The sequence below is a fragment of the Mobula hypostoma genome, chromosome 8 (assembly GCF_963921235.1).
Source record: "Mobula hypostoma chromosome 8, sMobHyp1.1, whole genome shotgun sequence".
NCBI lineage: Eukaryota > Metazoa > Chordata > Chondrichthyes > Myliobatiformes > Myliobatidae > Mobula > Mobula hypostoma.
The window spans coordinates 88,679,456-88,701,388 of NC_086104.1; the positions used below are offsets into that span (position 1 = coordinate 88,679,456).

At 46.7% G+C, this 21,933-nt stretch overlaps 1 protein-coding gene across 16 annotated transcripts in view; it reads left to right on the forward strand.

The window, feature by feature from the left end:
* Nucleotides 1-21,933, forward strand: part of syne1b (spectrin repeat containing, nuclear envelope 1b) — a 504,374-nt gene that overhangs the window by 287,992 nt on the left and 194,449 nt on the right. For all 16 annotated transcript variants that reach the window (XM_063056272.1, XM_063056279.1, XM_063056269.1 and 13 more), the window contains 8 exons: nucleotides 996-1,163; nucleotides 2,892-3,068; nucleotides 6,267-6,413; nucleotides 8,904-9,029; nucleotides 12,187-12,363; nucleotides 14,062-14,327; nucleotides 15,142-17,302; nucleotides 20,324-20,661. In XM_063056272.1, the coding sequence (XP_062912342.1) occupies nucleotides 996-1,163; nucleotides 2,892-3,068; nucleotides 6,267-6,413; nucleotides 8,904-9,029; nucleotides 12,187-12,363; nucleotides 14,062-14,327; nucleotides 15,142-17,302; nucleotides 20,324-20,661 (3,560 nt within the window). The remainder of the gene's footprint in view (nucleotides 1-995; nucleotides 1,164-2,891; nucleotides 3,069-6,266; nucleotides 6,414-8,903; nucleotides 9,030-12,186; nucleotides 12,364-14,061; nucleotides 14,328-15,141; nucleotides 17,303-20,323; nucleotides 20,662-21,933) is intronic.

Sequence of the window (21,933 nt, forward strand, 5' to 3'; positions counted from 1 at the left end):
AAAGCTTCAGTGTTAGGGTAGGAACGCCAGAGTCAGAGGGTTGGAGATTGCTCCAGGCTTGGATTGATTACCATGGAGTTAGGGCAATGGCCTTGGTTACGTACTCCAGGTATAGGGCCAGGGTACTCCAGGTATTGGGCTCTTTAGGAATGGGTGTGCTTTATAGGCTGATTGGTGGGGACTCTGGGATCAGATTGATTAACCTGGAGTCAGGGTGAGGAGCCCAGGGCAGGGTGGGTACGGATTCAAAATTATAATTTAAGAATCACAGGGTTAAAGTAAGAATTCCTTGGTCAGTGTATGGGACACAGTGCTTTTCCTTGGAGAGAAGGCATCCGGAGCTGAATCTGCTGCTCAGGATCACTAATCCCCTGACAGTGGTGTTCACACCCTGACTCTGGAGCTTTGTCTCTACTTTGGGGCACTTGGCTCTCATAATTCCTACCATGACCCAGCATAGGTGCCAGAGTAAGATGCCCAGAACAAGTGGTTGGCTCCAGCAGTCAAGATGAAGAACCCAGGATAAAGATAAGGACCCTTCTGTGAGGATGAAGATACTATGGTCAGTAATAATGGTCCCAGAGCTGGGGAAAAGCTTCAGGCCTCCGTACTTGACCTCTTTCAGTCTCTTCACTAACGCATCGATAGCCGTATAGGAATTGATTGGATCTCTGTAAGATTCCATCGTCCCATTCAGTGCACTCTGAAGTGACCTAGTTCCATATATAGTTGTATTAGCATCTATTCAAGACAAGCTTGTCTACGATGTCCAGACACTAGGTATAGAATTTAAAGGATCTCGGCATGAACCATCAACTCTTTATTTCTCTCCATAGATGCTGCCTGACCTGCTGAGTTCCTCCAGCATTTTGTGCATGTTATTCTAGATTTCCAGCATCTGCAGAATCCCTTGTATTTATAGAATTTAATATTTCTCACCCACTGTTCAAGATATGGCGACCAATGTTACGCTGTTCCGTCTCTCTCCACCAAAGGTCTGCATGCAGAATCTGGAAGAGAAACTGAGGGAGCATGAGGATTATCACAGCAACCTGCAGGAGGTAGAAAAGTGGCTGCTACAGATCTCCACTAGACTGGTGGCCCACGACACCACCCAGAGCACCAACCTGGAGATGGCAACCCAGCACTTGGCGAGGCACAAGGTGTGTGGTAATTGGTAACTAGTGTATCATTGTCACATGTAGTGAAAAGGTTTGTTTGCGTTGCTATTCATACAGATCATTCCATACAAGTACATTGAGTTAGTTAAAAGGAAGTTCAAATTTATTGTCAAGTTCATACATACCCGGGGTGTAAGTGCCAAGTGAATTAGCATTATGCAAATAGGACAAGCACAGATTAGATAAACTTAAATTAACATAATTTATAGCTAGTTTACACAACAACATAAACGAAAATAAACATAACGACATTGGTGTAACGAGGGAAATATAGTCCGAGGTAATATTAGGGTTTTGCAAGTCAGGAACCTGATGGCAGTGGGGAAGAAGCTGCTGTTGAACCTCGAGATGTGGGTCTTCAGGACCCTGTACCTGCCGGCTGAGGGCACCAATGAGAAGAGGACATGGCCCGGACAGTGGGATACTTTAATGATGGATGTCACCTTCCTGAGACATCGCCTCTCTGTGGATGCCCTCGATGGGGAGGAGAGCTGGCTGTACCCATTACACAACTGGCTGAGTGGACCACTCTGTAGAGAAACAGTAACAAAATTGTGCTAGGTGCAGGCTTGAGAGGCCACTTGTGCCCCCTCTCTGTTCTTTGTATCTGGCTGAGTACAGAAGACCTAGGTGTAAGATGTAAGTATGGGTTTAGAGAGGGTTAAAGCAAGTGGTGTGACAGTCTAGAGCCGAGCTCTGTAGCCACTTGGTTACTTAGACAATGGTGGGAAGCTGGAACTGTGTCTCCTCACAGGTTTTATCTGTTGAAAACAGAATATTAGGCAAAGTTATGAGTTTCTGGGCCAAGATTTACGCCTAGGAAATTCCAACTAGATCTGGATAAATTGCAGGCTTTGGCTGTTAAGTGGCAAATGTGATTGTGCATGCCAGGCCATAACTATCTCTGCCCACTCCCCCGTCAGTCAAAGATGCACTCAGACTCATTCTCTCATTGTCACTGCTAGTCAGAAATGTCACTGACCAACAGCATAAATAGTCTGGGTACAAAAGGGGTTCAGAATCCACACATTTTCTAGTAGTGACTTGCCTCCTGGGTCTCCAAAGCCTTTGTATGATCTACGAAACACGTCAGGGTTTGAGTGTAGTGCTAAAGAAAGTGAGTGACTGTAATTCAGGAAATGCAGTGGTACCCTGCAGCCCAGCACCAGGTCCTTCACAGTGGACATACGCCATCTCTCCACTTTTCTTTAGTGTGTGCTATCTAAAGATGCACCGCAGTAATTGCAGAGGTGTCATTGACAGCATTTCCCTGCACACCATCTCTGTCTCTTGGGCGGGGCAGGCATACGGGAACACAAAAGTCCGTACCTTCCCCTGGGTCTCACATCTACCTATTTCACTGTTTCTTCTCCACCATTGGATCAAGGCTCATGAATAATGTATCAAACAACACTATTGGACATAATGTTGTCCTGGTTGCTGAGGTTCAGCAAGCTGGCTCACTGCCAACTTCTTGGAGGTAATTTGGGTGGCAATAATCATCGATCATGTCAGTGCCACTGATATCCAATAACTGAGTAAAAATAGGCAGGAAAATGGAATTAAAACCCTCTCAAGTCTAACTGAAATGGGATGGCAGCAAAAATGGTCACTGCCGTTGGGTTTCTATTTGAAGCTCGATTGCCTTTGTGTACTTTTATACTGTATCTCCCAGTTGACTTGGTGTTCCACTGTGCTCTCTCTCAACAGCCAATCATGGAAGAGATAGCAGGTTTTGAACATGCCTTAGCAAGCTTGAAAAGCAAAGGAGACAGCCTGATCACCAACTGTGCTGAGGAGCTTCAAGGGAAGTTTAAGCACCAGGTCCAAGGTCACCTGCAGGGGATCCGGGACAGCTACTCCGCCATCTGTAGCACGGCTCAGAGGGTAAACACCCACCACACTCATCTGAACTTGTTTGTGTTCATTCCTTCAATGTTGCCTCCTGTCAGTGACTCTTCCTGATCCTCGCGGAATCATTTTTCCCCCGATACTCCCTTTCAAAGCAAACCATTTTGGGATGGGGTAGTGTGGGGAAGGAGAGCAGGGGGGACTACATTACAAATTATAGCCCTTTCTCTGTTCTGCTAACAGCATAGAACAGCAGAGCTCAGAACAGGTCCTTGGGACCATGATGTCTGTGCTGAACATAATGCAAAATTAATTAAATCTCTTCTTTCCGCACGTGATCTATATCCCTCAATTCCTGCGTATTCATGCGTCTATCTAAAAGCCTCTTAAATGGCACTATTGAATCTGCTTCCTCCACTGCCTGCAGCAGCCTATTCCAGCCAATTATTGCTCTGTGTGGAAAATAAAACCCACCCTGCATATTGCCTTTACGCATTCTCTCTCTTAAATGCATGCTCTCTTGTATTTGACATTTCTACCCTAGGAAAAGGATTTTGATTGGTTACCCTATCTATGCCTCTCAAAGTTCTATAAACACCTGCCAAGTCTTCCCTCCGCCTCCAACGCTGACATGTTTATCCAGCCTCTCCTTCGTTCTACAAGATGGCAGCACACATATTCGCAGCAGCCACTCCAGTTCCTACCAACGGTGAAATTTCCTTCCTGAAGAAGGGAGCTGGCCTGAAACGTCGATTGTTTGTTCATTTCCATAGGTGCTGCCTGACTTGCTGAGTTCCTGCAGCCTTCTGTGTCTGTGTGTGTATGTGCTGTGGTGAAATTTCTTATCCTGTTCAGCTGTTCTATGACCGAAAAACACTGTTAAACATAAAGAAAACTAAGATCTGCAAGTCTAACTTGCTAGTGTACAGGATAAGGAAGGTGCTGTGTAGTTAGAGACTAAAGTGGGGATTGGGCGTTCTCTCCCTGCCACGGCCTACTACAACTACTTTGGGAAGTGGTTTGGTGGTTGTCAGAACCGATGTGCTTGAATGCAGAAGCCTGGTGAGCACACTGGTGTTAAAGTGAGACTTAAAGTGGATCCCTGCAGGCCCACACTGACATCAATTCTACTTGCTAGTGTTTATTTGCTTGATTACCCCCGTCTGTGTCTTAACCAGCAGGAGATGAGAGACTGTCGCACACTTGTCCTGAAAGAAACGTGGCTTCAGGATACCATTGCAAACTCAGCCTTCTAGCTAAAAGGTCCAATCTCCCTTTGGGGGGGACCTCTAGCAAGACCCCTGTGTCTGGTATGTATGTGAATACCTCGGTAGTAATGGTCCATCGCTCACCGCAGATAGTTTTTAAACGGTGAAGTGGTATGCCTTCAACTTACTGAGGGAGTTCACTGCCATTGTGATTATTGCTGTTTACATTCTCTCCTGTGCTAGTGCTGGGGAAGTGCTGCAGGAGCTCAACGGCGCCATCTGTGGCCTGGAAGCCACTCACCCCAATGGTGTCTTCATTGTTACTGGTGACTTCAACCATATCAATTGAAGAACAGTCCTACCAAATTTCTACCAGCATGTCAGCTTTGTAGCCAGAGGAGAGAATCTATTAGACCTGGTTTACACTACCATTCGTGGCACCTACAGGCTGCTACCCTGTCCTCACCAGTGATATTCAGACCATTTTGCTCATCCCTGCATACGGGTTATTTGAGTCAAACTAGTTCACAGGGAGATCAGGACCTTGCCAAAAGGTGCTACCTCAGCGCTGCAAGACTGCTTTGAAATCACAGACTGGAGCATATTCAGGGAGGCATCTACCTACCATCATCATGTCAACATTGATGAATATGTGGGGGTCCATGACTGGCCAAATAGGGAAGTGTGGGTGGAATAAGAGGGTGTTACTGTGAACAAACGCTACACTGCCACGGCAAACCAGAAATCGTGGCTAGCTGCAGAGGTTCACACACCACTTAGGGACTGAGATGCAGCTTTCAAATCAGGGGACAGGATGATTCTAACGTCAGCAAGACCCGCATTCTCCCCGCCATCATGAAAGCAAAGCATGAGTACGTACAGCAAATCCACAGACACCTTTGTGACACCAGGGACGTGCAGCGCATGGAGCAAGGTATACAAACCATAACTGATTATAAGTCCGCCCTGTCCCTGTCCACCAATGCCACTGGTGCCTCCCTTCCTGATAGGCTGAATGCTTTCTATGCACAGTTTGACCAACTGAATGATGTGACACTGAGAGAAGCCCCCTCTCTTCCTAAGGAAAATGCACCGTGTCTGGCTGTGAGAACAACCTGAGTCTCAACATGGACAAGACAAAAGAGATGACTGTGGACACAGGTCAACCACTCTCCATTGCACATTGATGGCTGTGCCGTGGAGAGAGTGAAGAGCACAAAGTTCCTTGTTGTGCACATAATGGCTGATCTAACCTGGACCCACAACACCACCTCACTGATCAAGAGGACACAGCAGTGTCTGTGCTTTCTGAGAAGAGTGAGGCGTGCCCCCATTCTAACATGTTTCTACACAAGCACATCGAGAGTGTCCTGTCTGGCCGCATCATTGTTTGGTACGGAAGCTGCAAGGTATCGAACTGCAAGACCCTGCACTGGACAGTAAAAACTACGAGAGGATCGTTGGTCTTTCCCTCCCCACTATTTGTACCAGTTACCCGGAGCGTTGCAGATGAAGGCCCAAAGCTTTGTTGAGGATTCTCACCACCCATCCCTTTGACAACCTCTCTGACCCAGGTACAGGAACATCAGGACTGTGACTGCCAGACTGGGTAACAGCTTCTTCCGCAGTCTGTGAGACTAATGAATACCCTGCCACCACCGAGGTCTCGCCACTAGGACAGCGAGCTGTGTACCGTTTTCCTGTGCTCCCCACTACTTGCAGTTTAAATTATATTTTATTAAATTATTTATAGTATAGCATTATGGTGTATATGCTGTGTGTGATATATGTTTTGTGTGTGCACTGTGGTCTGGAAGAACGTTGTTTTGTTTGGTTATATATATCCTGGTGAAACTTTGGTACCTTTTCCAAAGTCTCCACATCCTTTCTGTAAAAGTGTGAACAGAATTCTGGACAACAGGCAAATCAGCTAATAATGGTCACTTTGGTGAATGGGCTGGCAGCGGACCCCCAATCACACCTGCGGGTGGCTAACTCTGTTTCCGTTCCACCTCTTCCTCCTCAGCTCTACCAGAGTCTGGAACGCGAGCTCCAGAAGCACGTCAGCCACCAGGACACGCTGCAGCAGTGCCAGACTTGGCTTCGCACTGTGCAGCACGAGCTGGAGGCCCACGCGCACCCAGCCGTCAGCCCCCGGAAATCATTCAAACAGGTAACCGTGCGTTTGGCTCAGTGAACCATCCTGGAACGGGTGAGGGAATCTGCCTCGCTTTTGAAATGAGCGTGCAGTGGCGCTGTGTCTAATTCACCAAGTTTCCTTGATATTATCCAAACTATTGTTTGATATTATCCTTGATATTATCCAAACTATGTGGTAAAGGTTCTGTTTGGTGGGGGCGGCGGGTTCCTACATTTAGACTCAGCAGCAATGAAGGAGCAGTGATATTTGCCCTAGAACATGTGTGTTTTGGAGGGGCTAGGTGCTCCCTGTAACCTTCTGCCATTCTTGTAATGTGGAGGCCAGAAGTTCAAAAAGCAAAAAGAAGTTCAAAAAGTTCAAAAAGCCAGAAGTTCAAATATGATTCTCTGCTTCCTGCAGGTAGTACACACCATGGTCATTTGTGGAGTAAGTAAATATTTAGACTGGTAGATGGAATGTGGATGAAGCAGGCTGTTTTATCCTGTGTAGACAGTTCTTGGATTGGAGCTATTTTCTACCACACTGCTGTTAACGTGTTAAGACCAGCGGTCCCCAACCACCGGGCTGCAGACTGGTACCAGGCCACAGAGCATGCGCTACTGGGCGCGAGGAAACGATATGATTTGGCGATATGAGTCAGCTGTACCTTTCCTCATTCCCTGTCATGGGTGGCACCTTTCCTCATTCCCTGCCGGGCCACGAGGAAACAATATGATTTGGCGATATGAGTCAGCTACACCTTTCCTCATTCCCTGTCACGCCCACTGTTGAGCCATTACGCACGTGAAGTCATCACGCGTCCATGTCAGCGCGGGAAGGAGATCAACTCCCCGAGCTTGCAAATGACGGCGAGCTGAAAAGTCTGTTTGACATAACATCTCTGCTGACATTCCGGATCAAAGTCAAGGCTCAATATCCTGAGATAGCCACGGAAGCACCAAAAACGTTGCTTCCATTTCCAACATATCTCTGCAATGAATGCAACGAAAACTAAATTGCAGAATAGACTGGACATAAGGAACCCCCTTCGAGTATCGCTGTCTCCCATCACCCCTCGATGGCACCGTCTTGTTGCAGGGAAACAAGCCCAGGGCTCCCACTGATTCAGCGATATTGGTGCAGTGCAATGATTTTATATGTTCATACGAGGTAAATATGTGCTGTGTGTTTAATATCCAAACATGACTTAAAATGCTATGATGCTATTGACTTATATAACCATATAACAATTACAGCATGGAAACAGGCCATCTCTGACCTTCTAGTCCGTGCCAAACGCTACTCTCACCTCGTCCCACCGACCTGCACTCAGCCTATAACCCTCCATTCCTTTCCTGTTCATATACCTATCCAATTTAACTTTAAATGATAATATCGAACCTGCTTCTGCCACTTCTACTGGAAGTTCAACGCTTACTTCAAGCTTCCCTGTTCTCCCCTGATAACTGACTTTTTGCTATATTCATGCGAGGGAAATATGCGCTGTGTGTTTAATATTAAATTCGTTAGATAAACCCTTTTAGAAACGAAATTGAGTGTATTAGCCACTTATCACTGATATTCCGGTCGTGATTACCAAACCCCCGAACAGAATCGCCAAAAACGATTTGTAGAAAAATAATCGGCACGTGCATGCAGGTGCAAGTCACACATGCGCACTGATGCCCGTGCAAGGCTTCATGGTCCCCCCCCCACCCCGTCGGCCGGTCCGCAGTGCAAAAAAGGTTGGGGACCCCTGGTTAAGACTAAAGCTATTCAGTCCTGTGATCGTAACTGTGTTTCTCTTAAAATAACCTAGTTCTCCAAAAGTAATTCTTCTTGGTTTATCTTACAAACTACAGCTAATGAAAAGTGCAAGGGTAAGTTAACGCAGCTTCAGAAATAGATGCAGAGAGTACAAAAAGGAAGCTATGGCAGGAATTTTATAGCAAGCTGGTTTGGCCACAGCTGTCCAATTCTAACCATAAGGGAAGAAAATGAAGCTCAGAAGTTTATTTGGTTGGCATTGGAGAATGGAGGACTTCAGTTAAAGAGTTTGAGACGGTGCTATTGAGCAAAAAGCATTATAGCATATCCATAACTGTTCAATTTGGGAAGACAACTGCTTATGGAGGTATAAATGGGGGAGAAAGATACAGAGAGAACCTGAGGCCTAGTGAATTAATTCTGAAACTTTAGCCTAAGCAGCTAAAGAACCAGCCACCAATGATGAATGGAAAGGAGTTTTGTATTGATATAAGGCCAAATTAAATTTACTTTATTCAAAATTCAGCCAGAATTCATCTGTATTGTAGTAGAAAGATTTGGAAATTAGAAAGATGATACCATAAGGTAAAACCTGAACCCTGGGTCAATTAGAAGTAATTTAATGTTTTTTTTGACTAAATAACTAATCACTTAATTGAACCAGGCTATTTCCTCAAATATATAGAAGCAGATGCAATTACAGCTAATGAGCACAAGGTGTTACTGTTAATAACACTGGACTCCACCTTGTTACAGGTGAAACACTACCGGGCTCTGCAGGAGCAGGCAAGCACGTACATGGAACTTCTCTGCTCCCTGTGTGACCTATCTGACAGCACGGTGAAGAAGGCCGCGGCAGACATCCAACACACCAAACAAATGGTAATTTCATATGTCCCTCTTCTTCAGCTGTTCATTATATATGCAGTACCCATTTTAGGGTGTTTAGGCCAAATGCCATCATATACCCAGTGGCCATTTTATTAGGTATACCTGTACACCTGCTCATTAATGCAAGTATCTAATCAGCTAATCATGCGGCGGCAACTCAATGCATAAAAGTATGCAGACATGGTCAAGAGGATCTGATGTTGTTCAGACCAAACATCAGAACGGGAAAGAAATCTGATTTAAGTGACTTTGACCACCGAATGATCGTTGGTGCCAGATGGGGTGGTTTGAGTATCTCAGAAGCTGCTGATCTCCTGGGTTTACATGCGCAGCACTCTCTGGGGTTTACAGAGATCGGTGGGGAAAAACATCCAGTGAGCAGCAGTTCTGTGGGTGAAAACACTTTGTTAATGAGAGAGGTCAGAGGATGCCCGGACTGGTTCAAGCTGACAGGAAGGCAGTAGTAACTCAAATAACCATGTGTTTATAACAGTGGTGTGCAGGAGAGCATCTCTGAATACACAACACATCGAACCCTGAAGTGGATGAGATACAGCATCAGAAGTCCACGACTATCCACTCAGTGGCCACTTTAATAGGTACAGGGGGTGTAATACAAGTGGCCACTGAGTGTATATTGCAGTTTTGCAAGCCTGCTTTACAGATCCAAAATACAACACCACAATATGTGTTTCTGTTGGTGAACTCAACTCTGGGCCTGTTTATGTTCATAAAGCAGCATGGGTGACAATTCAGTTTTTACACAATTCATATGGGGTTGGACTTCATAAAAAAAAATCTTGATTGGTCTGTTATAAAAAGTTTGCATTCTGATGCAGCAGAGGACAGTAGACAATAGACAATAGGTGCAGGAGTAGGCCATTCAGCCCTTCAAGCCAGCACCGCCATTCACTATGATCATGGCTGATCATCCACAAGCAGTACCCCATTCCTGCCTTCTCCCCATATCCCTTGACTCCGCTATCTTTAAGAGCTCTGTCTAAATCTTTCTTGAAAGAATCCAGAGAATTGGCCTCCACTGCCTTCTGCGGCAGAGCATTCCACAGATCCACAACCCTCCGTGTGAAAATGTTTTCCCTCAACTCCGTTCTAAATGGTCTACCCCTTATTCTTAAACTGTGGCCTCTGGTTCTAGACTCCCCCAACATCGGGAACGTGTTTCCTGCCTCTAGCGTGTCCAATCCCTTAATAATTTTATATGTTTCAATCAGATCCCCTCTCATCCTTCTAAATTCCAGTGTATACAAGCCCAGTCGCTCCAATCTTTCAACATATGACAGTCCCGCCATCCCGGGAATTAACCTCGTGAACCTACGCTGAAATCTCTCAATAGCTAAAATGTCCTTCCTCAAATTTGGAGACCAAAACTGTACACAATACTCCAGGTGTGGTCTCACCAGGGCCCTGTACAAATGCAGAAGGACCTCTTTGCTCCTATACTCAACTCCCCTTGTTATGAAAGATGAAGAGTGCAGCCTACCTGGGCTTTTTATTTGCAGGTGGGTTCCACAAGAGTTTTCTGGTCTAATGATAACAGAGAGAAAGGGGCTGTCTGTTTATACACTGAACTTTAGACTTGTTGAGGGTGTCCAGTTGTGCAGTATAAATGTCCAAAATGTGGAGTAAGGTAGTCAGTAACGACATCAAGCAGGGAATGATGAGAATGTTGGAGATTGGTACGACATGGAATGAATAACTCTGTTGTGCAGGTCTATTTACGGTAAAGCTGGATAAGTGCATTCTAGTAAAAAGAATAGTTCTTGCTTATAGGCTGAGGTTGAATTAGGAAGGTGAGGACCTTTGTATAGGGTATAAACATTGCAATAAACCAGTGGAGCTGAATAGTTTGGTCCTATGATGTAAATTCTGCATGATGTTCTAACAGCACCTAAGGTAAATGCAGAGACTTTGTCAGAATGGAAGGTGGGGGTTACAAAAACAAACACAATAGAACTTGCCGCTTCACTCCAAACGCCATTCATCCAAGTTTTTAAGTCTGATTTGTTTGATAATCATAATCGTTCTTCTCCAAATGAGTTTCAGTGAGTGTTTTCCAGAGCTGCTGGCTGTGTGAAGCTTGGACCAGTTTGGTGGTTGGTGCTTTGAGTGATTAAACAGGTTCTTGCTCAGATTTACTGAAAGTAATACCTAGTGCAGTTGAAGAGGTTAAAAGCCTAACTGGTGATGTCTCCATAACGGGCCAAGACAGCCTTCTCTGCAACGACCCCAGTTACCAAACCAGTAGTGTGTGAAGTGCATCAATCCAGGTTTAACCTATGTCCCACAAACACCTAATACCACATCAGCTGAGGCAGGCAAAAAGATCAGAACATATAGAAGCAGGGGAAGATCATTCAGCTGTTGAGTGAGACCATGGCTGCTCTTTTGCCTTGGTGCCATTTTCCTGCAAAATAAACCCATATCCTTGATTCTCTCAATTTCCACCCATTCTTCTCAACCTCTTTCTAGTGCCTTATTTCCACCACTTAAAACTATCATGTCTTCCTTGAAACCTGGTCTAATAAGGTTTTACCACTCCACAATCTCTAGAAAGTGAAATTCATAATGTAGAAAGAGATGAAAAGAAGCTGAAAGCCTCCCACTTACACAGCTCTCTTCAGGATTCCAGGAATCCCACAGGGATTTATATACAACCAATTCTTTTTAATTCTTCTTGAAGATGTAATGTAGGAATAGCAATGGCCAATTTCCATACAGGAGAGAGTGTGTGTGTGTGTGTGTGTGTGTGTGTGTGTGTGTGTGTGTGTGTGTGTTAAAGAGCAATGTAATAACGGCCAGAATATCCCTTTGTAAATATTCGTTCAGTGATAAATATTCACTGAGAAGAACTTCCCTGCCCTTGGCTGAATAGAACCCTGAAATCTTGATATAACAACTCATGTAAAAATGTCAACCCCCACATTACTCAGTGAGTAATGCTTTGGAGACCTAGCCTAAATGTTATGCTCGTGTCACTGGTGTGGGACCCAGAGCCTACCCAAGGGATTCTTTCATGGATTTGCACCAGTACATTATCACTGCTCTACATTCCACCTCTGCCCACTGCTGTGACATCCGTGTGCTGATGTATTCACGAGTAATGAAGCAAGGCTGCTCTGTATTTCAGATTGAGCAGCACCTGGTTAGGTCGCAGGAGCTGGCCCTGGGTTGGGAGGAAATAAAACGACACAAAGCAGAGCTCTCAGCTTACTTTCTGGACACTGAGCAGCAGCTCCAAAGTCTGAAGAGGAGATCTGCGGAACTAGAGCTGAAGATTGCTCAGAACTTGTTGGCTCAGGTGCAGGTAAGGAATTAACAAAACCTATTAGATACACCAGGTTGCCCTTCCAGAGGAATAGAGCTTGTTCACCCGATGAGTGGTACACTCATTCAGTTAGATATGACTCACCCTCATTTACCAAAATATCTTTTGCTCTCCCTAACTAAGCAAAATATATTGACCCCAGACTTGAATGTCCAGTTGACCTGCAGCATCCACAGTCTTTTACAGATGTGAATTTCAGATTTACACTTGTAATTTGTGGAAGTTGCTTCTGAATTTCACTCTTGTCTCTGAGGTTAATGTTATGACTCCCCACAGAAAGAAGTAATTTCTCTGCATCTCATGATCAGATCCCTTAATCATTTCCAACACCTTCAATGAGTCACTGCTCAACTTGCAGTGTCCATGAAAACACCACCTTTTCTCATACATTCACCAGTGAGGCACAAGCAAGGGGCCGAGCCTTCCAGCCCAGCGTGCTTATGTCTCACCAACAGAAGCCCTGACGTCTACAACGACTTCTGCCTTGTAGCTACCAGTCACTGAGCTTGGATCAGGGTAAGTTCCACACACACATACCCACACACACACGTTTATAAGAAGTACGTACATTCTCCGTGTTCCCGCATGAGTTTTCTCCTGGTTCTCCACTTGCCTCCTCCGTTCCAAAGGTGCACGGATTAAGGCTTGCAAGTTGTAGGCATGCTTTGTTGCTGCCGGAAGCATCGCAACCCTTGCAGGCTGCCCCCAGCAGAATCTTCAAACTGTGTTGGTCGTTGAGGCAAACAAGTTTCTGTAGGTGCTGGAAGTCCATAGCAATACACACAAGGCGCTGGAGGAATCTCAGCAGGTCAGGCAGCATCTGTGGAGAGGAATGAACAGTCGACATTTCGGGCCAAGACCCTTTATCTGTCCTGATGCTGGCTGAAGTAATGGGAGCCAACCAGTCCGCCATCAAGTGCTCGAGGACCATACTGGAACTGGGGCGGGCAACCAGTGGTACTGGGGCAACACTGCCTCATTACCCTTCATGAGAAAAAATATATAATATTGGAGATGGTAGGAACTGTGCTAGGTTCTTTTCAAATGGCAATTATCTTTACTTTTTGTTTTTAAGCATTTCCAGTAAAAACGATCTCTGCATAATCATTTGATCTAGTGCTGCCTCCACTTGATTGAGACTGATTCACTACAGTGAGTTTGTTAATTATCACTGTAAAGACATGGACAACAGTAAGAATGGAACATATAAGGTGGTCTGCTGATAAGGATAGCCTTGTGTTTAGCAGTCAAACACCTTGCTTCTCCATGTGGTTCACCCATCACATACCAGCTTCCATCTGACCCCCCCCCCCATACAGCTATATATCGGCAAACTTTTCTCTTCCCTCTCAATATGAAGGGTCTTGAACCGAAAGATTGACCTGCAGCTTTTGCCTCCACAGCTGCTTGATGTCTTGAGTCTTTCAAACATTTTATTTTGTTCTGGATTCCAACATCCGCAATTTCTTTGGTCCTCAAACGTTTTTTTTCCCCCACTAATTCACTTCTCAGAATGTGGCTGTTGCTGACAAGACCCATCACTGAGCGGTCTGGTCGTGAACTATTACTTATAATGGCTGTAGTCCCTTCAGTGAAGGCTCTCCCGCAGAGACCTTGTGCAAGGCTCCCTGGAGTTCATGTTAATGGAAGTGTTTTGCATTTGTTCGTCTTATTCAGGAGCTGGCCCATCAACTCCAGTCCAAGCAGGCAAATATTACAGCGCTCACGGAGAAGATCAGTAACCTGACAGAGGGCCTCGAGTCACCTGAACACTCGGAGATTGCCCAGCTGACCAACCAGTGGTTGGAGCTCTGCCACCAGACCAACACCCTCCTCTCCATGAGGGAGAAGGACCAGCAGAGGGCGAGGGATTACCACGACCGAATGAGCATTGTAGAATCGCTTCTGGACAAGTTCACTAAAGAATGGGACGACTTAGGAAGGTGAGTAGTGGTTAGTCACATCTTGTGCTTCATAGGACTATTTGTTGTCTTATTGCTGTTTGTGGAGTTTTTGCTGTGTATTCATTGTCTGCAGCGGTTGCCTTGGAAACAGGAGTGACTACAACATCACATTAGTTTGGAAATCTGATTCTATGAGCTGTGTTTCATAAATGTGAGTGATTTTGTTGTGTTTCCCTATTTAATGCCCCTCTACACTAAATAATCTGTGTATCTCTGTTGATCAGTCATTCAGCTGTCTATCCACCTTTCTGGCCCCTCTCTCTGTCTGTGACTGTGCCTGTAGTGTGGCTGTACAGTAGAAACAATTCACCGACTGGGAAGGTTTGTTGGCATGTTGGGTGAACCAGCGATGTTGCTGTTCTCAGTCACTAGCCTGGACACACACTCATGGGAACATGCAACGGAGAACTTCAGACCTGCTGTCTGCAATGCCCTGTCAGTCAGTGCTTAGAAAGATTTAACATACACCGAGAATCCCTGTGCTGGACTTCAGATCTCGACATCAATGGGGGTATTTAAAAGGGGACGAGATAGATGTCTGTAATCTCAGGGAATTGAGGGCTACAGGCAGCTGAGGCCTTAGGCTGATCAGCCATATTGAATGCCAGGGTGGGCTTGAAGGGCTGAATGGCCTACTCTTGCTCCAATTTTCTTGTGTCTTATTATTGAAATGTCCCTGCTGCAGAAAAGGAAGGCTAAAGATGGTCCTGATAATTAGATGTTTATTAACCACAGTTGCTCTTCGTGCATTATTCTCCTTGACTTCTGTTCTGTTGGTTTGTATTTACTGCAGAACCGATGCGGAGAGCACAGCCGAACACCTGGAAGCACTGAAGAAGCTGGCGAGCGCCGTGCAGGCTCAGAGGTTTGTGCTGGATGACCTGAAGGAGCAGAAGCAGAGAATGATGGACCGCCTGAACCCAGAAGACAAGGAGCTGATCAAGGAACAGACCAGTCACCTGGAGAAGCAGTGGGCCCAGCTAGAGGGCCTGCTGGAACGGAAGATTCAGGCCTCCGTGGCAACGCTGGAGGAGCTGAGCCAGTGCCAGTCCAAGCTGGAGGACCTGCTGGACTGGGCAGAGGCCCAGACCCGCCTCTTGGCTGAAGCTTTGAGGTGCAGCCCTCCGGCGGAGCTGGCTCAGACGCTGCTGCTGGACCACGCGGCCACCTGCGGCGAGCTGGAGACCCAGCAGCGGGCCCACGGGGCGGCTGTGGAGGAGGCCGAGAAGATCCTTGCTCGCCTGGGCCTGGACGAGCGGCAGCAGCTGCAGCGGGCGCTGGGCGCGCTGCACGGGAAGATGAGCTCCCTGAGCGAGGCCGTCAGCCAGAGGCGGCGGCTGCTGGGCCAGGCCCTGTCGGACCGCGCCCAGTTCCTCATGGCTCTCAGCCCGGCCATCGGCTGGATCCAGCAGCACGAGCGATTGGCAACGTCCCCAGGCCACGTGGCCCTCCTGCCCCTTGACGCCGGCAAGCAGGTGCGCGCCTGCAGGAATGCGGGCAACAGCCTGAGGGAGTACCAACGCGAAGTGACGGCGCTGTGGGCCCGGGGCAGGGAGCTGGCGCGGGAGGCGACAGAGGAGGAGGCGGCGGAGATAATGGCCCAGCTGCAGAAACTGCAGAGCGCCTACGACGCGGCGCTGCAGATTAGCAGCCAGAGGCTGCAGGAGCTGGAGAAGGTGCTGGCCTCCCGCAAGTACTTCAAGGCAGACCTGGACAAAGTGTGGAACTGGCTGAAGCAGGCCGACATCGTGACGTTTCCGCAGGTCAGCCTGACGAGCAGCGACCTGGAGCTGTGCGCCCAGCTGAGCAAGTACCAGCAGCTGCTGGAGCAGTCGCCCGAGTACGAAAACCTCCTGCTGCTGGTGCAGAGGGCTGGCCGCGAGCTGTTGCCTTCGCTCAGCGAGGCTGACCACTCCTTCCTGGATGAGAAGCTGAATGCCATGCCCAAGCACTTCAACTCCATCGTGGTCCTGGCCAAGGAGAAGTCGGAAAAGATCCAGGAGGCCATGGCGGGCCGGAAGGAGTACGTCTCCCTGATCGACTTAACCAGCAAGGCCCTGAGTGAACTGGAGGACCAGCTGGTTCAAATGGGCAAAGCCAAGCTGAGGCTGTCCTCGAAGGAGGCAGCCTCTGCGCAGAGTGACTACCAAGCCCTTCTCGACGAGGTGGTGGGGCTCGGTAAGGCGATGGACGAGCTCAACCAGAGGAAGGAGACCTTCCGGAGCTCTGGCCAGCCGTGGCAGCCCGACCAGATGGCAAGCCTGGCCAGCCTTTACAGCCGGCTCCGACGGCAGGCGGAGCTGAAGGCGGCCCTGCTGGACGACACGGTGGCAGCTTACCAGGAGCACGAGGCCACGGCCCTGCAGCTGGAGACACAGCTCCGGGCCCTGCAAGAGGATCTGGTGAGGACCAACGAGGAAACCCTCTCCATCGAGGAAAAGCTGAAGAACTACCACGGGTTGGCCGGGTGTGTGCAGGCTGCCGGCTCCCTTTTGAAGAGGCTGATTGAGCAATTGGAACAGTTTTCCCCTGAGCTGGAGAGCGGAGCTCAGGAGGCGAGAAGTCAGCAGATCCAGTCCTGGAGGGAGGACCTTCAGGCGGCCCAGGGCACGATCAGCGGAAGGATAATGGAGTGCGAGGACAGGCTCATTCAAAGGGTCGACTTCCAGACCGAAATCCAGCACACCCTCGAGTGGCTGCGGAAGATTAAGGGAGACCTCGGTGCTGCCACCAGTTTGGATCTAAAACTGCAGAGCATCCAGGAGGAGATACGGAAGTCCCAGATCCTGGAGGAGGAAGTGCAGTCAACCCTTCGGATCATGGCGGCATTGAGCAGCAAAGAGAAAGCAAAGTACTCTGAGTCAAAGGAATTGATGCCTCCGCAGGTAGAGAACAACCTGAGCGAACTTTCCCAGCTGGAGGTGGAAGTCCAGGAGATGCTGAGTACCAGGAAGGTTAGTCATTACTTTAGGTGCTTGGGAGTTGGCAGAGGGGGAAATGACTGATGGCAGCATGATGGTAGACTGATAGGCAGGACATCTACAGATCCAGGCCTGTAGAGAGGACCTGGTGGTGTCCCATGGGATAATCAGTGGAAGGATAATGGTGTGAGGGCAGACTCATTAGGAGGATCAACTTCTGTTTTCAAGCATGAAGCACTGATAATAGAGCTGTGCACTAATCAGGGCCCTGTCTCTCTCTGTAAGGTGGCACAAGACCCAAATGTGAGGTGAAATACTCTGTGTGGTAGAGAGGTCCATGAACCACTGGTGCAACATTGCATGTCCCTCTAGGTATCACCTTTCCTCTGTTAACTCTCCCCAAATACTGAAAGAAATTCAGCCAAAAGAGTTAATTTGCTCCAAGGTCTCCTTGTGCCTCTGGTTTATTTCTTCAAATGATGGCACATATTGTGCTTAAGAACATAATGTATTGTTAATGACACTGGCATTAGTTTTCCCAATAATTCACTTTATTAATAATTTATACAGAAAATGTAATTGGAATGCATCTTTCTACATTTATTATACTATTAATTCTCTTACAACATTAATTCCTAATGACACCACCCTTATTAATGTACGAAGAACCCATTGACTTGAGGAGATAAAGAGATATGCTTTTTCTGGCCAGTTGTTGGCTTCATTCAAAATTCAGGGCCTCCAGCTATCCCCTTATTCATTTATTTAGCGGAGTAGTCCCTTCTGGCCCTTCGAGCCATGGCGCCCCAACAACCCCCATTAACCCTAACCTAGTCACGGGACAATTTACAATGACCAATTAACCTGCCCGGTACGTCTTTAGTGGGAGGAAACGGGAGCATCTGGGGAGAACCCAGGCATTCCATGGGGAGGATGTAAAGAGAATCCTTACAGATGGCACTGGAATTGAACTCCAAACTCCAACACCCATAGCTGTAATAGCGTTGCGCTAACCGCCATGCCATCGTGTGGCCCGGTAAATGTTCAGAAATTAAATGCATTTGTACGTTAAAGATTAATTACATGCGATGAAATATCTGGGCTGGATCAACACAGCATAAACTACGCAATAAATGTTAATACACTGATATCAACCAGACAGGGAACAAAGTACACCATTCAGTCTCATTCCCACAAGGAATGAGTTATGAAAGATTTTACAGAAAACTCAGTTAAAATGATTACGGTCTCTTTCTCCCTGACTCCCTTTCTGTGTCTGTTTTCATTTTTGTCCACCCTTTGAGAGAAGTCGGAAGGGGACTCGGCCTTTGAATGTTTGGAGGCCATCCACCATTTGCATAGTGGATCAGTTGCCTAACTTTGTGTCCTTGCCTTTTCCCCATTCGATTGACGTTTGTAAATCAGAGATCCAAAAAACTTCCCTGTTGTGCAGAGTTGTTTTCTATCTTCACCTTCTGAAAATCTGGCTCCAATATGTAGACTCCAGTCTGATGATCACCAACTACTGGGCGTAATTGTTCTTCTCTGAAAGAATTGCCCAGATCTCCTACTGCTTGTTAGACCGGATCAAAAACATTCCTCATGAGATTTCTTGGTATTATATCCTTGCTGGAGAGGAGCAGTTCCTCATGTAACTTCCATGCAAAAGGAATATAGGGGAGAGGTCAGTAATAGGAGAGGGCTTTAATACTGGTAAGGGAGATTACTAATAGCAAAAAACAGGTCCTATAAAGGTCCTTCCCAGGTCATGACAAGGTTGTGTGAGTGTGAACTGCCTGTAATCTGACAGTTCACAAGTTGGAATGCAGCCACGAACCAAGTTCCCACAGGGCAGAGGATGCTTGTAGTACAGCCAGAGCCGGCATATCCACCCCACCCGTCTTTTGAACATTCAAGAAAATTTGTGTCACTTTTCCTTGTATGCTTTTCCCCTTGAAAAATGGGTATCATTTTGGTGAATCTATGTTTGCATTCTCAGCTGGCACAAGAGCACTTTCTTCAATATCTCAGCACTCCTCTTTCTCTGACGATCTTTTTTCAGCCCCCTCTGTAGAGTTGTCGTTCTTTGTCCAGGACTGATCTTCCCCAGCTTATGAACGCCCAACCCCATGTATATTTCGTGACTGCATTCCAACTTGTGAACTGTCAGATTACAGGCAGTTCACAGTAACACAACCTTGTCATAACCTGTGAAGGACCTTTATTAGACCTGTGTTTTTTGCTATTAGTAATCTCCCTTACCAGTATTAAAGCCCTCTCTTATTACTGACTTCGCCCCTATATTCCTTTTGCATGGAAGTTACATGAGGAACTGCTCCTCTCTAGCAAGGAGAAAATACCAATAAATCTCATGAGGAATGTTTTTGATCCGGTCTAACAAGCAGTAGGAGATCTGGCAGTTCTTTCAGTCAGAGGACTTGGTGGGCAAGATCTCCCAACTGATCAGAAGGGATTTTAGGATATAGGTCCGTAGCTCACTGAAAGTAGTTAGGGTGGTAAGGAAGATGTATTGCATGCTTGCCTTTGTTGGTCAGAGCATTGATTATAAGAGTAAAGAAGTCACATTGCAGCTGTATAAGACGTTAGTCAGGCCACGGTTGCAGTAATCTGTGAAGTTCTGGTTGTCCAATTACAGAAAAGATGTGGAGACCATGGAAAGGGCACTGAAGACACTTACCAGGGGGAGCCTGGATTAGAGAGTATAAGCTACAGGGAGAATTTGGGCAAACTTCGATTGTTTTCTCTGGATGGTCAGAGGCAAAGATGAGACTTATAAAACTATGAGCAGCACAGACAGGGTAATCAACTGGAATCTTTTACCCAGTTTAGAAATGTTAAGAACTGGAGGATATACATTGCAGAAGTTACCAACCAGGGGTCCAAGGCATAAAAAAGGGGAGGAAAGTTTAAAGAAGATGTGCAGGGCAAGTTTTTTTACACAGAGAGAGGTGGATGTACTGTACTGTACTGTTCTATAGTCTGGTTTTGCAGAGTGATAATCTTAATTTCTCTTCTCTGTCCTTTCTACCCCAGATGTCCCTAGACAAGGTACAAAACATGGTTCTACAGAACCAGCAGGCCGTCCAGTCTGCCAGTGACTGGTTGGAGGATGCCAATGCACTCCTACAGCAGGAGACTGATGGCTTGGACGTGGAGGCATCGGAGGAGACGTTGAGGAGACATACTGAATTCTTCGCCACCGAGTCCACTTTTGCAAACCAGATGGAGGTGTTGGACAATTTGGTACCAGGCCTCCTGCCGTCAATCAGTGCAGCAGGCAGAGAGCAGATGGAGCAAAGCATGGCGTCTTTGCGGCAAAGGAAAGCAGACATTGAGCAAGCAGCTCGAGGCCAGGAGGTCATGCTGCAGAGGTAAGGTCTCACCTGCTGCACAACAGACAGGTCCAAGGCCAGTGGAATGATCAGTTCAGGGTGGTGCATTGTGAACGCGTTGGGCGATAGTGTTCACCAACCAGGCATATAACAGAGATGGCGATCTACATACTCAGTTTTGGTTCCTATATCATGGAGACAATGAGCAAGCTAAAAGAAATTACTTAGTACATCGTAGTTGAAAGGTAATAACTATCTGAAAGGAGAAAATAGCTGACCTGATGAGGGTTTTTGGCATTATGCAAGAGAGGGTGTAAGAGAAATTATTTCCACTTAAGGGGGGGGGGTCATTAGGGGAAACAAAAAAAGGCATAAGTCCTGCAGGAAACTTAGGAGAAATCAAAGTCAATTTATTATAAAAGTAATATGCAACCATGTACTACCTTGAAATTAATTTCTCGTTGCCCAGAGAATGTGGAACATATCAATACATTGTGAGTGGATGAGATTACATATTTAAGGAGAAGCTGCATTTGTGCTTTGAGAGAGAAGGGTAACCCTGATAAGTTTGGATGAATTAAGGATGGCCATTTGGTGCATCAGCAAGCCAGAGAACTTTTGAACTAAGTGGTCTTCAAAGTACAAAGTACATTTATTATCAAAGTACGTATACTGTAAGCCCAAGAAATCCAAGATCTGTGGAAAAGAGTCAACGTTTTGGGCCTGCATACTATACATGACCTTGAGATTCGGTCCCTTGCAGGCAGTCACAAAACAAAGAAACCCAATAGAACCCATTTAAAAGAAGACCGTCAAGCACCCAATGCACAGGAAAAAGCAAACTGTGCAAGCAATAAAAGTAAGCAAATAACATTCAGAATTGAAGTTCATGAAAGTGAGCCTTTGCCTGTGCTGTGAATGTATGTTTATTCAGATCACGAGAAGATCACGGCCCTGGAGAAGCAAGCTTCACAGCTTGAGAGCCTGGGCAACAATGCTAGCAAGGCCGCCATCAGCAGGTCGATGGCCACCGTGTGGCAGCGCTGGACACGACTGCGAAGTGTGGCCCCTTGGGGTTGGGACAGTTTCTGCAGGAGGATAACTTGTGCAATATTAAGCCAAATTTTGGCAGAGTGGCCTTGGGTATTGGGAGTTTTGACATTGAGTGTTGTACATCCAAGTCACCCATATCACGGAGCATTCTTGATCATTTTTCATCTATCAGTTGCAATGGGCTGCACGAGCCAGGGAGTTTTCGGTCTGGGATACATGGTTTTCTTGTAGGTTTTGTAAAGCCCAGAAATAACTCTG